Source organism: Catharus ustulatus, chromosome 23 (genome assembly GCF_009819885.2).
Source record: "Catharus ustulatus isolate bCatUst1 chromosome 23, bCatUst1.pri.v2, whole genome shotgun sequence".
Classification (NCBI taxonomy): Eukaryota; Metazoa; Chordata; class Aves; order Passeriformes; family Turdidae; genus Catharus; species Catharus ustulatus.
In genome coordinates this window covers 1,378,155-1,394,618 of record NC_046243.1, presented here as the reverse complement: position 1 = coordinate 1,394,618, position 16,464 = coordinate 1,378,155, and the positions used below count along the sequence as shown (strand labels likewise).

Genomic DNA, 16,464 nt, shown 5'->3' with positions numbered 1-16,464 from the left:
TGTGCTAGGATTCTTACATGACACCTGAGATTTCCCTAACCTGCTCCACCATAAAGGGAAAATAGATATACTCTGGAATTTCTCAAACTCTGCTGCAATAGTGTGACAATTTAAAAAGCAGGGGTTCAGCTGGATCCTGTGGTAACCACAATCTTTTTGGCAGGTGTCACACCCCAGCTCAGAGCACAAGATCTCACATAACATCTGCGCCAGGATTTTTGAATATCTTGATTTTCCTCACCTGCTCCACCACAAAGGAGGAACAGAAGTTTAGTTTGGAATTTCCCAAGCTCTGCTGCAATAGTGTGACAATTTAAAAAGCAGAGGTTCACTGTGATCCTCTGAGCAGGTGTCACCCCCTGGATCTCACCAGCAGAGCAGAAACCCCAGCCCTAAACTCCACATTCCAGCACTCCAGCTCCTCTGCCCCGCTGGGCAAACCCCAGCTGGAAGGGCTGCAGTGACTCCTGCCCTGCAGAGCAGGGAGCTGAGCACACCCAGCAAAGCCTGAGGTGGGGTTTAGCTGAGCCAGGCTCACCTGTGTCCTTGTCCTTGGCTTTGTAGACCTGCCCATAGGTGCCCTCCCCGATGATGCCGATGATGTCGAACTTGTCGACGCAGCGCTTGCCCCAGTCGCTCTCCGTCTGCCTCCTCTCCCCATAGCGAGGACAGCAGATTCTGCAGGGGAGAGGAGAGCTGTGAAACACCCCAGAACACAAAAATCCCACCTGTGCTCATCCCTGAACCACCCCCAGGTCGGGATTTGTGCTCTGAGAATTGGGTGTTGGGTTTGATGGGGTTTTGTTGGACAGAAATGTTATCCTGGATGGCAACAGCACAGTGCAGGATAAAAAAAAAGTGTTTAGGATGTTTTGTTTGGGATGTTTTGTAGGGTGCTGGATGGTTGGATTTTATTTAAAACACTATAAAACAGTGGATGTTAAATTTGTTATCAAGGGGTGCCTTGAACATTGAATTATGGAATGGCAGAAAGGTTTGGAAGGGACACAAATCTGATCCAGGGACCCAAAATCTGATCCAGGGACACAAAATCTGATCCAGGGACACTCCCACTGTCCCAGGGGGTTCCCAGCCCTGGCCAGCCTGGCCTGGGGCAGCCAGGAAGTGCAGGAAAAATCCAAACCTCACAAAATTTTAAAAGTAACAAGAGTTTTGTACAGAGATTCTCACCCAGAGGTTTCATCAGGCTAAATCAAAAAGAGATTTTGGGGTGGATGTGACACACTCCAGCAATTTCTATCATTAATATTCAAATTAATGAGGCAAGCTGCCTTTAGGTGAGGGTTCAGAAGTGAAACAATGCACAGGAAATAGAAATGGGAACTTGGGTTCTGCCCATCTCACTTCCCTCAATATAAAAAGCTCTCAAAGCAATCTGGGGGCTTAAGAGACTTAAAGATTTAAATTAAAAAAAAAGAAAGAGAGGAGAAAAAGACAGGAGAAAAAACCCCCCAAAAAACCCCCCAAAAATAAACAAAAAAACCCAAAAAACACTACAGGAAAACTACAGGAAAACTACAGGAAAACTACAGGAAAACTACAGGAAAACTACAGGAAAACTACAGGAAAACTACAGGAAAACTACAGGAAAACTACAGGAAAACTACAGGAAAACTACAGGAAAACTACAGGAAACTACAGGAAAACTACAGGAAAACTACAGGAAAACTACAGGAAAACTACAGGAAACTACAGGAAAACTACAGGAAAACTACAGGAAAACTACAGGAAAACTACAGGAAAACTACAGGAAAACTACAGGAAAACTACAGGAAAACTACAGGAAAACTACAATAAACAAAAAAAAGATGGAGGAAAAAAAAGATGGAGGAAAAAAAAGATGGAGGAAAAAAAAGATGGAGGAAAAAAAAGATGGAGGAAAAAAAAGATGGAGGAAAAAAAAGATGGAGGAAAAAAAAGATGGAGGAAAAAAAAGATGGAGGAAAAAAAAGATGGAGGAAAAAAAAGATGGAGGAAAAAAAAGATGGAGGAAAAAAAAGATGGAGGAAAAAAAAGATGGAGGAAAAAAAAAGATGGAGGAAAAAAAAGATGGAGGAAAAAAAAGATGGAGGAAAACAAAGATGGAGGAAAAAAAAAGATGGAGGAAAAAAAGATGGAGGAAAAAAAGATGGAGGAAAAAAAAGATGGAGGAAAAAAAAGATGGAGGAAAAAAAAAGATGGAGGAAAAAAAAGATGGAGGAAAAAAAAGATGGAGGAAAAAAAAGATGGAGGAAAAAAAAAGATGGAGGAAAAAAAAGATGGAGGAAAAAAAAGATGGAGGAAAAAAAAGATGGAGGAAAAAAAAGATGGAGGAAAAAAAAAGATGGAGGAAAAAAAAGATGGAGGAAAAAAAAGATGGAGGAAAAAAAAGATGGGAGGAAAAAAAAGATGGAGGAAAAAAAAGATGGAGGAAAAAAAAGATGGAGGAAAAAAAAGATGGAGGAAAAAAAGATGGAGGAAAAAAAAAGATGGAGGAAAAAAAAGATGGAGGAAAAAAAAGATGGAGGAAAAAAAGATGGAGGAAAAAAAGATGGAGGAAAAAAAAGATGGAGGAGGAAAAAGATGAGAGAAAAATTAGAGAAAAAATTAGAGAAAAAATTAGAGAAAAAATTAGAGAAAAATTAGAGAAAAAATTAGAGAAAAAATTAGAGAAAAAAATTAGAGAAAAAATTAGAGAAAAAATTAGAGAAAAAATTAGAGAAAAAAATTAGAGAAAAAATTAGAGAAAAAATTAGAGAAAAAATTAGAGAAAAAATTAGAGAAAAAATTAGAGAAAAAATTAGAGAAAAAATTAGAGAAAAAAAAAACAAAGAAAAATAAAAGAAAATAAAGACAAAGAAAGCAATGAGGCTTACTTTGGTCTCTTTTGAAGGGTTGCTGAGGTGGTGTGGCTGCCTTTGGTTCAGGGGAGTCAGGAGGGGACGGGTCCCCCCCGGGAGCTCGGGGGGCAGCGGGAGGTCGGTCAGTAAATGCCGTGGTCTCTGCTCTCTGTCCTTCTTCACAGGTTTTGGGAGGAAGAATCTCCTTTGGACTAAACTCCCAAAAGTTAATACAACACAAAAGTCAGACTCAAACAACAAAGTTACTGCAGGACAACTCTGAGATAATGTGAGTTTTAAATTGTTAAAATTAGCACTGCTAAAAATATAAAATAAACCAGTTTCAATTTCCAGTGATGAGAGAAAAGTGTCAGAGTGGAACACAAGGAATGAACACACAGGATTTGCTCATTTTGCACTCATCAGCACCAATAATTCAGAATTTCCTCTCAGGGGATCAGCCAGCACCCACTTTCTGATTTTTACTTCCTCTATTTGTTCCATTTATCATCAGGAAATTAAAGACCACCACAAATATAAAAGTTAAACCTTCCTCCACAAGAAACTTTTAGCCTTGAACTCCTGAATGCTGCCGAGGAACCAAAAGTTGATTTTTTTCCATCCAATCACCAAGGAGATTTTGGTTTGGGTTGGCAGGAGCAGAACCTGCTTTCTCTTTTCTCTTTTCTCTTTGCATGAATTCTCCATGCAAATCTCTGCTGCAGCAGGAAAATAAAAAAATTCAGAGATCCAAACATCCTTCCTAATTCTGTTTTTAGAGCAGGTTTGGTGTTTTTAACACTTTAGAATAAATGAACTGATGGAAGTAGGTCGTTTTCCCAATTATTTTAGGAGACACTGCCTCATCTGCAAGATAATATCTTGTGAAATCTGCTAAAGGAAGGAGGGAGACAAAAAAAAAAAAAAACAGAAATGGGAGAGGTGGATGGGGTGAAACTCTCCCCTCATGGATGGCAAAATCCTTAAGAGCAGAAAAATCAAATAGAGAGAAGCACAAGGAATTGTTAAGGTTGGAAAAGATTGAGAATACCAGTAAAGCACAAAAAAACCCCCAAAAAAACCTTTTTCCAGGAAAAAAAAAACAACTTTGACCCCTCAAAAACAACTTTTTGTAAGACCAAATTTCTGTCTGGAGAGAGAACCTGCAGTGCCTTTTTCACCAAAAATTCCAATTCTCCTGCCCTTTATCTGCTCAGTTCTGTGTTTGCACAGCAGCACTGGGCTCCTCTGAGCTCAGCTCCCCCAGGACACCTGGGCTGGGCACAGGTGGGGAAGGAGCCAAACAGAGCCTTGAGAGGTGCCCAAGCAGAGAAAATCCAGAGTGAACTGCAAGAGCCCAACAAAGGCTGCTTGGAGCTGCTCTCCTCTGAAACAGCAGCAGTGGTCACCCAAAACAGCAGCAGGGCCACCCAAAAAAAAAAAGCAGCAGCAGCAGGGCCACCCAAAAAAAAAAGCAGCAGCAGCAGGGGCCACCTAAAAAAAAAAAAAAAAACAGCAGGAGGGCCACCCCCAAAGCCAGCAGTAGCAAGACCACCTCAAAAAGCCACCACCAGCAGCAGCCCCCCACCAAAAATCACCAGGAGTGGAGTGCCACCCCAAAAACAGCAGCTGTGCCACTCCAAAACCAGCAGCAGGGCCATCCCAAAAAGAAGCAGGAGTGCCACCCCCAAAAACCAGAAGCAGCAGGGCCACCCCAAAAAAACCACCAGGAGTGCTATCCCAAAACCAGTAGCTGTGCCACTACAAAATCAGCAGCAGGGCCATCCCAAAAAGCCACCAGCAGCAGGAGTGTCACACCAAAAACCAGCAGGAGTGCCATCCCAAAAACAGCAGTTGTGCCACTCCAAAAAGAATCAGGAGTGCCACCCCAAAAGCCACCAGTAGAAGCAGGGTTACTCCCAAAAAAAACTACTAGCAGCAGGGTGACCCCCAAAGCCACCAGGAGTGTCACCCCAAAACCAGCAGCTGTGTCACTCCAAAAACCAGGAGGGCCACCCCAAAAAGCCACCAGCAGCAGGAGTGTCACACCAAAAAAATCCAGAAGTGCCACTCCAAAATCAGCAGGCAGGGCCACCCCCAAAGCCACCAGCATGGCCACCCCAAAAAAAGCCAGAAGCAGCAGGGCCACCCCAAAAAAAAAAAAAAACCAGCAGGAAGGCCACCCCCAAAGCCAGCAGTAGCAGCAGTGCCACCCCCAAAAAAACTACCAGTAGCAGCAGGGTGACCCCTAAAGCCACCAGGAGTGTCATCACAAAACCAGCAGCTGTGTCACTCCAAAATCAGCAGGAGGGCCACCCCAAAACCACCAGGAGTGCCACCCCAAAAAATCCAGAAGCAGCAGGGCCACCCCCAAAAAGCCCCCAGCAGCAGCAGGGCCACCCCAAAAAAAACCAGCAGCAGCAGGGTCACCCCCAAAGCCACCAGGAGTGCCACCCCAAGAACCAGTAGCAGGGGGGTCACCCCAAAAAAAAAACAGCAGCAGGAGGGCCACCCCCAAAGCCACCAGGAGTGTCACCCTAAAACCAGCATCAGGGGCACCCCAAAAACCAGTAGCAGCAGCAGGGCCACCCCCAAAGCCACCAGCATGAGTGTCACCCCAAAACCAGCAGCAGGGCCACCCCCAAAGCCACCAGCAGGAGTGTCAGCAGCCAGGTGAGTGCTGTGTCCCCAGGAACTGCACAAGCTCTGCACCAAACCAGGACAAAATTCACACCAAATTCCTCCTAAATAAACTGTTCCTCCTCTCCTGGTGAACCCCAGGTCCAACAGCACTGCAGGAGGTGGAAATGGGAGAGGTGAAGGATCTCCACCTGCACAAGGTGTGTCCTGTCCCTGGACACTGCAAACCCCAATTTCCACCCCTGTATCTGCCAGGGTCTTGGGGCTGGAACCTTCCAGAAGTTCAGCTCAAAGAGTTTTGCTCATAAAAATGAAGCTGGTGAAGGGTGAGATTGAAATCAGGAAGATTTGGTGAACATCACCCAGCTCAGGGAGGGCAACAAACACAAACATTTTCAGGTTGGAGGCAGTGAGAATATTTCCCTGATTGTCATCAATACCAGAATCAATCAGAATAAATTCAATTATTCAGATATGGAACATTTCAGCACAGGGTGGTATTGAGTCAGAACTGTGGGATATCACACTGGTCATTAAAAATGTGATTTACTCCCCAGTCCCAGCACATCTTTAGTGATGGTTGGGAAGGTACAGGAGTTTTTAGGCAAAAAAAGAAAAAATTAAAAAAAAAAAAAAAATCAGTGATGACCTTAAGTTAACATCACTGTAACATACTAACAGCTAGAAAAAGGAGAGAAAAAAAATATTTGAGGTTTTTTTTTCCCTTCTCCACTCCATTCTGGATATTCTGCTCCTTTCTTCCCACCAAGAGAAAATCCCAAGTGGGATTTTCAGAAAAATTCATCCCAGAAATCACAACCACCCCCAGCTCAGCCAGAGCTGCAATCACAGGACAGAGCCAAGGCCTGCATATTCTGATCAGAAATGATCAGGAAATAAATTTGAAGCAGGTGCATTTTAAACTTTTTCAAGCAGACAATACTCCAGCAATAAAGCATTGCATCAATTACTCAAGAATTAAGACAATACTCAGTTAAAGCAATGCTGGTTTTCTGATTTGTCTTCTGTGTTGGAATTGTTATGATTTTTTCTTGTTCCTTGAGTACAAGAATTAAACATTAAAAACTTTTAAAGTGTGCAAACAGCTCCAACACAGAGGCAAAATCCCAGCCTCACATTCCATCCCTGTCATAAACACAAGCAAGGAGTGATGTGAAACCTTCTCCAAGCAGCAACCAAACTTTTTGTTTCCCTCAGAGATAAATAAATCACAAAACCCTCCACAAACCTGGAGCAGCCCTGGGAATAATTCCACTCTGCAGGATTATAATGTAAAATTAACCCCAAAAAAAAAAAAAAAAAATCCCTTTTTGCTCTTAAATGCAAAGGGGATGCTGTGGTGTGACCTTACCTATCCAAGTCATCTTCCCCAACTAAAATAGGGGGGAGTGGAAGCGGAGGCAGGGTGGAAGTTTTCAGGTGTGGGATAGCAGCCGTCACAGACACTTGGCTTTTTGGAGCCACCTGCACAGAGGACTGGGAGTTCACCTGAGAGGATAAAGTAGACGTCCTTGGGTGGGAAGAAGATGGCAAAGACGTTGGGGCTGAAGGAGGGGCCTGCACAGGAGTCACTGGGGCTGGAGGAGGCAGAGGAGGGGCGGCAGGGGACGGAGGCAGCGGCGGCAGCGGCGGCGTGGGAGGCGGAGGGGTGCTGGTGGGCAGAGGGGGAGGAGGGGATTTGATGGTTGGGAGGGGGGGTGGAATCTCCTTCTCTGCTGGCTCTGTCTCCTTTGGAGATAGCAGCTCCTCTGCCAGTGCTGCAGGTTTGGAGTCCTTTGTTGATGTGGGTTTGGAATCCCTGACTGGAACTGGATGTTTCCTCTCCGAGTTCTCCTCCGCCTTGGCTCTCGTTGTCTCCGCAGCGGCTTTGGGCTCCGTGTTTGTGTACAGCAAATGAACCGAGTCTGTATCCGCAGCTTTCTCACATTTAACACTTTTGGTGACCTTTTTAGACTCTGTCCCAGCCTCTTTCAGTTCAGCCAAGCTGTTCTCCTTCCTAGCCAGGAAAACAGGGGAGCCTTTGGCCTCCTTGCCGTCCACCTTGGCTGCGGCGGCCGCGGCGGCCGCTCGTTCCTTCTTCTTCCTGCTGAGCTCTGCTCCCAGGCTGGAATTCAGGGGCAGCCTGCTGGGGGAGATGCTGGAATGGCGACTTCGAGAGCCAGACCTCTGCTTCTTGCTGTGAGATGAGTGCCTGGAGTAGCCAGGACTGCGGCTGCGGGACTTGACGGATTTCCTGCGGAGAGAAGGGGTGGGAGAGAGGTGAGACGGAGCTGGTCCGGTGCTCTGAGAGACTCAAAACGGCTGGGAGGGGAGTGGGCAGCTCTGAGAGTCCTCAGCACCTGGCTGGAGGGGATGGAAGGAGTTTCTGAGAAAATCAGGAGGGGTTTTGTATCATTGTAGCATCCATTTATAGCAAACTTTCTGGCCAGACCTGCCAGGAAAGGAAAGAGCAAAGAGGGAAAAAGGGGAGAGAGGGAAAAAGGGGAGAGAGGGAAAAAGGGAGAGAGGGAAAAAGGGGAGAGAGGGAAAAAGGGGAGAGAGGGAAAAAGGGGAGAGAGGGAAAAAGGGGAGAGAGGGAAAAAGGGGAGAGAGGGAAAAAGGGGAGAGAGGGAAAAAGGGGAGAGAGGGAAAAAGGGGAGAGAGGGAAAAAGGGAGAGGAAGGGAAAAAGGAGAGAGGGAAAAAGGGGAGAGAGGAAAAAGGGGAGAGAGGGAAAAAGGGGAGAGAGGGAAAAAGGGGAGAGAGGGAAAAAGGGGAGAGGGAAAAAGGGGAGAGAGGGAAAAAGGGGAGAGAGGGAAAAAGGGGAGAGAGGGAAAAAGGGGAGAGAGGGAAAAAGGGGAGAGAGGGAAAAAGGGGAGAGAGGGAAAAAGGGAGAGAGGGAAAAGGGAGAGAGGGAAAAAGGGGAGAGAGGGAAAAAGGGGAGAGAGGGAAAAAGGGGAGAGAGGGAAAAAGGGAGAAGAGGAAAAAGGGGAGAGAGGAAAAAGGGGAGAGAGGGAAAAGGGGAGAGAGGGAAAAAGGGGAGAGAGGGAAAAAGGGGAGAGAGGGAAAAAGGGGAAGAGGGAAAAAGGGGAGAGAGGGAAAAAGGGGAGAGAGGGAAAAAGGGGAGAGAGGGAAAAAAGAAGGAAAGAGGGGAAAAAAAAGGGGAAGAGGAGGAAAAAAGGGGAAAGAGAGGAAAAAAGGGGAAAGAGGAGGAAAAAGGGGAAAGAGGAAGAAAAAAAGAGGAAAAAAGAGGAGAGAGGAAAAAAAAGAGGAAAGAGGAAAAAAGGGGAGGAAAGAGGAAAAAAGAGGGGGAAAGAGGAAAAAAAGGGGAGGAAAGAGAGGAAAAAAGGGGAGGAAGAAGAAAAAAAGAGGAAATAGGAAAAAAAAAAGAGGAAAGAGGAAAAAAAAGAGAAGAGGAAAAAAAAAGAGGAAAGAGGAAAAAAAGAGGAAAGAGGAAAAAAAAAGAGGAAAGAGGAAAAGAAAAGAGGAAAAAGAAGGATCAAGGCTGGACAAACCCCAGGCAAAGAGATCCCAGCTCCCACACCCAAGCAGAATTCAGCCAAGAGGATGAGCTGGCAGTTCAGGAATCTCTCACTTGAAAGGAAACCATGGATAAAAACACTGCCCTCACAGGAATCCAGCTGGTTTTACCCCCTGGTTCTTTCACTGCCATCAGAAATCAAATTTGCAGGGTGTGATTTGGAAGAAGGGAAAATGAAATTTTCCTGCACAAAGAATGGGCTCTGAAATCTGTGCTGGGAGAGAAGCAAGCAGGATATTTGCAGAACATTGGAAAAAATTCCTAAAGAATCCTGTAGGATGTTACTTGGGGTTAATTTTCCCTCTATTGCAATTCAGGATGGATTGTTGAGGATGCTGCAGATGGATGCAGAGCAATCAAACCAAAGTAAATTTATCCAAACTCTAATTTTACCTTATTTAATGGTAAATTTAATAATAATTTATAAGCAGGGTAACCACAGAATCAGCAATTCCCAGGGCTGGGATGACTCCCTGATTTTCCAGCAGAAATATTCACAGGTTTTATTTCCAGCAGGAATAAATTCACCCATTTCCTCCCAGTCCACCCTTTTCTCCTCACTAAATAATCCCCAAATTATCACACAAACACTGCTGGTTTTTGATTTTCCAGGCTGGTGTTCACACACTGCTCATCTCAAAAAAAACCAAAAACCAAAAAATAAACAGGTAATAAACAGCCCCAAAACAGCAGCACAGCACCTGCTGGGGGGCTTTTATCACTGCCATCTCAGCAAAAAAAAACCAAAAAACCAACCCAAACAAACAAAAAAACCCCCAAAAAAACAAAACAAAAAAATAACAGGTAATAAATAAATACAGAAGATGCACAGGTAGGTTTTGCTTCTGAAAAAAAAAAAAATCATTTCCATCCTCTGGGAAAATTTTTTGTGCAGCCACTTTTGCACCTTGAATTTGTTAAGTTTGCTGTAACATTCCACATTTATTTGCTTTAAGTTTCTCCAGGATGGATAAGGGGCAATTCAGCCTCACATTCCTTCCTCTTTCTGGATAAAAAAACACTCTGGGATTAAAACCCACCCTGCAGCCCTCCAAAACTGCAAAACAGAAATAAACACCAACCATGACAGCCGTGAATTAATAAAGAAATTATGGTTTCACTTAAAAATTCACTTAAAAATTCACATTAAAAGGCACTGAGATGGCACAGAAGAAGTGACCTGCAAAGCCCCAGAACCACCTGCAGATATTCCTATTTTATATTTAAATATTTTACCTGCTCTAAACAACACAGCAATATAGAATCTGGGAAGCCTGACCTCCAATTTCTCAGGAATCAAGCTTGAATTTTTTTTTAAATGCCCAGAAACCTTTCACACCTCACCCTACAAGCTGAGGGACTCTGGAATTCCATTCAAACACATCTGTTATTTTCCCTGCTGACCAAATCATCCTGCTTTCCTCCTGGATGGGAAGTGAGTTGTTTTTCCACAGTCACTCTGCATTTTCTCCAATCAGCACCAATGGGTGCAGCTCCCTAATGATGTGTTTTGGATGTGGAGATGAAAGAAAACACAGAATGCACTAAAAAAAAAAAATCCTGATATTGTCAGTCTGTGGAAATTGCAGTGTCCCAGAAAATCCTGAGGAGCACAGCCATCATCAGTGTGACACTTAAAGAGGTTTTCTTTCCCCAAAAAATGTTCTGTCCCTGCACAGGGAGCACAGCAGGGTCAGGAGGGCTCAGCCCAAACCCTCACAGTCACTCCCTCAGGTGTGTCCTGAGCTTCACCAGGTGAGCCCTGAGCCTCCCCAGCCTCCAGGTGAGTTCTGGGCTTCTCCCAGGTGAGCCCTGGGCCTCTCCCCCAGGTGTGAGCTCTGAGCTTCTCCCAGGTGAGCCCTGAGCCTCTCCAGGCTCCAGGTGAGCTCTGGGCTTCTCCCAGGTGAGCCCTGGGCCTCTCCCCCAGGTGTGAGCTCTGAGCTTCTCCCAGGTGAGCCCTGAGCTTCTCCAGCCTCTCCCAGGTGAGCTCTGAGCCTGCCCAGCCTCCAGGTGAGCCCTGAGCTTCTCCCAGGTGAGCTCTGAGCCTCCCCCAGGTGAGCCCTGAGCTTCTCCAGCCTCTCTCAGGTGAGCTCTGAGCTTCTCCAGCCTCTCCCAGGTGAGCTCTGAGCCTCCAGGTGAGCCCTGAGCTTCTCCAGCCTCTCTCAGGTGAGCTCTGAGCCTCCAGGTGAGCCCTGAGCTTCTCCAGCCTCTCTCAGGTGAGCTCTGAGCCTCCAGTGAGCTCTGGGCTTCTCCCAGGTGTGAGCCCTGAGCCTCCCCCAGGTGAGCCCTGAGTGTCTCCAGCCTCTCCCAGGTGAGCCCTGAGCTTCTCCCAGGTGAGCCCTGAACTTCTCCCAGTCTCCAGGTGAGCCCTGAGCCTCTCCCAGGTGAGCCCTGGGCTTCTCCAGGTGAGCCCTGAACTTTCTCCCCGTCTCCAGGTGAGCCCTGAGCCTCTCCCAGGTGAGCCCTGAGCCCTCCGATGAGCCCTGAGCCTCCCCAGCCTCCAGGTGAGCTCTGGGCTTCTCCCAGGTGAGCTCTGAGGCCTCTCCAGCCTCCAGGTGAGCTCTGAGCCTCCTCAGGTGAGCCTGAGCTTCTCCCAGGTGAGCTCTGAGCCTCCCCAGGCTCCAGGTGAGCTCTGGGTTTCTCCCAGGTGTGAGCCCTGGGCTTCTCCAGGTGAGCCTGAGCCTCCTCAGGTGAGCCCTGGGCTTCTCCCAGGTGAGCCCTGAGCCTCCCCAGCCTCCAGGTGAGCTCTGGACTTCTCCCAAGTGAGCCCTGAGCCTCCCCAGCCTCCAGGTGAATCCTGAGCCTCCCCAGATGAGCCCTGAGCTTCTCCACGCCTTCAGGTGAGCTCTGAGCCTCCTCAGGTGAGCCCTGAGCTTCCCCAGCCTCCAGGTGAGCCCTGGGCCTCTCCCCCAGGTGGGAGCCCTCAGCCTCTCCCCCAGGTGGGAGCCCTCAGCCTCTCCCCCAGGTGGGAGCCCTCAGCCTCTCTCCCAGGCTCCAGGTGAGCCCTGAGCCTCTCCCCCAGGTGAGCTCCCCTCTCTGTCTCCTGGACACACCTGACCAAGAATCCCTCCTCCAGTCTCACCTCCCAGCCTGGGAGCTCCACAAAGCAAAACTAAACACATGAATCACAACTTAGACTTCACCTGACTCACAGAAAACAGGTGAAACTCCCTCTGTCCTTTTACCACAATCAATTCCCTCTGTCCCTTTACCACAATCAATTCCCTCTGTCCCTTCACCACCATCACTGCAGGCAGGTAATTTCCAAAGGGGCTGCAATACCTCACACACTCAGTGAGTTCTCTGCCCAGGAAAAGAGAGAGGAGCAAGTTATCAAGCCAGAGGTTCAGAGAGTTTGGTACAAGCTGAGTGTAAACAGTGAGTAACCTTTGGAACCTGTCTGCTTCGGGGTCCAGCATTTAGTCAAGAGTCAAAGATGTCCTTAAAAAGCAGCCCTGAAAGTTTAGGGAAGCAGCACAAAATGCTCTGAAGGGAAATTTCTGCTGGATTTCTCAGCCAGCCACTCACACAGAGAGGTTCTCCTGGGAAGTGGAGTAACCTGAGGAAAACTCTCAGCTCCCAGTGGATTCTCCTTGAGCAGGCTGGACACTGAGGCAGAGCTGCAGCAGGGAAATGCCACCTCCAACCACTGCACTCCTCACAGGATTAGTGAATCATCAAAAAGGATTGGGAAGGAGGTGAAAACCATCCCTGAGAACCTCCCAGGTGTGCACAGAGAAAACAGGCCAGAGGAGGAGCAGCCTGCAGGAAACTGTCACTGTAAAATCACAGTGGGATACAGAGATTTTATATCACAGCTGAAACCAACACAGAAGCACCAAAGCAAGGACAAAGATAAGCTCTCCATGGAAGGCAGCACTCCTGAAGTTCAGAGTTTTAGGAACAAAAACCAAATTCCACAAGGCCCTGTGTGCCTTGGGGAGTGCTGAGCTGGAGGATGCAGCACAGCAACCATTCCTATGGCCATCACATTCCAGCTCACATCTGAATTGCCATGGAGCTCCAAGCAAAGCTCCACAGCATCCATGGAGACAACTGCAAACTCACTGAGTGAAAGCCAGGGCAACAGGGAAAAGATCAACATTAACCACATCACAGGTGATTAATGAGCACCTGAAATAAACCACACAGAGCTACCTTGAAAGAATTGTTTCCTTCTGTAAAGTTACTGATTGAAAGGGGAAAAGAGAAAATTAGAGTTAAGCCAAAATCCAGCTGGTTGCTCCATACCCAGATTTCAGAAGGAAAGGGAAGAAACTCTAGAGCTGAGAAAAGAAAGTTTATGCTGAGAGATGGAGTTTGCACGTGGTTGTCTCTAATCCAAGAGGAAGAAAAGACAAGTCAGTTCAGAAAGAGCAAAATCCACTTTAAATGAGCCCTCCTGAAAATGGGGATCAAGTTCCCACATGCAGTAAACAGATCAGGGCTTCCAGAAATAGGTGAAAACATTGCCCATGGCTGAAGTTCCCGCCAGGTAAGCGCCTTAGATCCCGCTCAGGGCACTCCAGAGGTGGGAGGAACTAAATCCCAGCAGCTTTTCCAGCCTCCCTCCCTGCCCACAGCCACGCACTGAGGCGTTTCCCAAAGTGCCAGCTCCCATTTCCAAGGGAATTGTCATCCAAAGCAGCTCCACACAGGTCACAGAGGTGGGGAGGGAAGGAATCACAGACAGGGGATGGTTTGGGTTGGAAAAAACCCTAAAATCATCCCGTGAGTAAAACACCTTCCACCACCCCAGGGTGCTCCAAGCCCTGTCCAAGCTTGGGCAATTCCAGGGATCCACAACTTCCCTGGGCAACCTTCCTCCCAGGGAAGAATTTTTTTCTTAATATCCATCTAAACCCACTCTCCTTCAACCTGAACCCATCTCCCTTTATCCTGCAACTCCAAACTCCCCTAAAAACATCGTCCCACCTTCCCTGGAACTCCACACACTCCCAGCATCCCAAACCTTCCCAGCTCCCAGGGCTCACACACCTGGTTCATACACTCCCAGCTTCATCCCAAACCCTTCCCAGCTCCTAGGGCACACACACTGTTACACACTCCCAGCTTCATCCAAACCTTTCTCCAGCTCCACACACACCTGCTCCACACACTCCCAGCTCACCCAAACCCTTCCCAGCTCCCAGGGCACACACACTCCACACATCCCTCTTCATCCCAAACCCTTCCCAGCTCCAGGGCTCACACAATCCCAGCTTCACCCCAAACCTTCCCAGCTCCCAGCACACACCAATCCACACACTCCCAGGTGCTTCCCAAACCCTTCCCAGCTCTCAGCTCACACACACCTGCTCCACACACTCCCACTTTCCCAAACCCTTCCCAGCTCCAGGGCTCACACACCCCACACACTCCCAGCTCATCCCAAACCCTTCCCAGCTCCCAGATCCACACGCTCCCAGCTTCCCAAACCCTTCCCAGCTCCCAGACCACACACCCCAGCTCCATCCCAAACCCTTCCCAGCTCCCAGGGCACACACACAGCCCCAGTTTCACCCCAAACCCTTCCCAGCTCCCAGGGCACACACACAGCCCCAGTTTCACCCAAACCCTTCCCAGCTCCCAGCTCTCACACACCTGGCGATGGGGCTCCGGCTGACGGAGCGCTTGGAGGCGAAGGGCTGCTGGAGCGGCGGCGGCCGTAGGGGCTCGGGGACCTCCCGCTGTAGGAGCCGCTGCCCCGCTCGTAGCTGGACGAGCGCCTCCGGCTGTAGGGGCTCACGGATCGCTGCCGCCGGCTGTAGGGGCTGGGAGAGCGGGCGTTGGATTGGTAACCCACGGGCTCCTTGTAGGGAGGGCTGAGGGACTGGCGGCGTGAGGAGCCGCCGGGGCTCTTCCTGTAGGGATCGTAGGTGCTGGAGGTGTGCGAGCGGGGCGGGCTGAGGTCGTACTCCTGCACGTAGGAGGCTCCCGAGGGGCTGTCGTCCAGTTTGGGGCTGTCCGACCATTTCCTGTGAGGGCTCCTGGATTTCCTCTTGGGGCTGTCGATGGTTTTGTAACTTTTGGGAGCATCCCTTTTCCGATGGCTTTTGCTGCGCTCTTTGTGGCTGGATTTGAGCTCCCGCTCCTTCCTGGATTTCTCCTTGTGCGCCTTGGCCGAGCGCGACTCCTTGTTGCTGCTCTTGGAGGAGAGAGCCTTGGGGTGCTCGTCGCTCTCCAGGAGCCTCTTGGAGGATCCCGATATCCTCTCCTTGGTGGATCTGCTGGAAGCATCCAGGCTCTTTTCCAACTTCCTGTCTTTCTCCGCCTGTTTGCTCTTCATCAGCTCGCGGAGCCGTTTGTGCTGGTGGTGCCGGTGCTTCTGGGCCCTCTCGCTCCTCTCCGCCCTCCTCTCCTCGTTGTCCCTCCTGTCCAGCTTGAGGGCCACATCGTCCGAGAAGGTGTCCGAGTCCGAGCTGATGTCATCGTACTCCACCAGCGGCTTGATCACCGCTCCCAGAGGTGCCGCCGCTTCCTGGGCCGCCAGCGGGGACTCCTTGGAGTGCCTGGACTTGTGCCTCTTGTGCCTGGAGCCCGCCCGGTGCCTCTCCTTGCTGTTGGAGCTCCCGCTGCCCGGCTGCGAGGACCCCCCGCCGCCGTCCTTCTTGCCCCCATGTCTCTCCGGATTTGGCATTCCTCCCCCGCTGCGCTCGGGAACGGCGAGGGGGGGACTCGGCGAAAGCCCCGAACTTCAAACTCCCTCCGCGCCCGCCCCTCGCACCATCCACCCCGGCCTCGGTCCTCCCTCCTACATGAGGAGCGGGGCCCGAGGCCCCGGAGGAGGCGGGAGGGACGGGGAGGGGAGGGGGGAAGGACCCGGGAGGGGAGGGGGAAGCGCCGCGGCCTCACCGCCTCATCCGAGGGGCCCAGGCCCGGCGGGCAGCGCGGCCGCGGGGGCGCCCCGGGAAGGCGGGGCCCGGGCCCGGAGCGCTGCCCGCGGCCTCAGCGGCGGTGGCGGGGCCTGGGCGCGGATCCCCGGCCGAAAGGCCCCGGAGCCGCCGCCGCCCCCGGCCCGGCCCCAGCGCTCTGCCCGAACCGGAGCGGCGCCGTCCGGGGGCACTGCCAACTCTCGCGAGACCCGCCCGCAATTCTCGCGATAGCACCGCCGCCACCCCTCCCTCCGCGCGAGTCCTCCTCGTCCGCGAGTCCTCTCGTAGATGGGCGGGGGCGCGCGCTCGTCCTCTCGCGAGAGTCGCAAAATCGCGCGGCCGGCGGCGGCTTCCCAGCGAACTTTATTGGGGCGCGGGGTGGGGACAGCGCCCCCTAGCGCCCGGCCCGCAACAAAGCTCCATGGCGGCGCTACCGCCCCGCTGGCCCGGCCTCTCGCCGCTCTCCCTCTCCGCCGCGCTGCGCTCTAAAGCCGCCGGCGGATCGCTGTCGAACCCGCCCCGGCGCACCGCCGGGTAACGGGCGGTTAAAGCTCCGTTACGGCTCCACAC

The 16,464-nt window shown here is 50.1% G+C and overlaps 1 protein-coding gene across 1 annotated transcript in view; it reads right to left on the bottom strand.

Annotated features, from left to right (window-relative positions):
- Positions 1–15,842, bottom strand: part of CDK12 (cyclin dependent kinase 12) — a 35,106-nt gene extending 19,264 nt beyond the window's left edge. Inside the window, 7 exon segments of the mRNA XM_033079154.1 lie at positions 539–678; positions 2,873–2,960; positions 2,963–3,032; positions 3,034–3,052; positions 6,853–7,734; positions 14,624–14,669; positions 14,672–15,842. Coding sequence (XP_032935045.1) covers positions 539–678; positions 2,873–2,960; positions 2,963–3,032; positions 3,034–3,052; positions 6,853–7,734; positions 14,624–14,669; positions 14,672–15,659 — 2,233 coding nt within the window. The 5' untranslated portion in view covers positions 15,660–15,842.
- Positions 15,843–16,464: the final 622 nt, after the last annotated feature.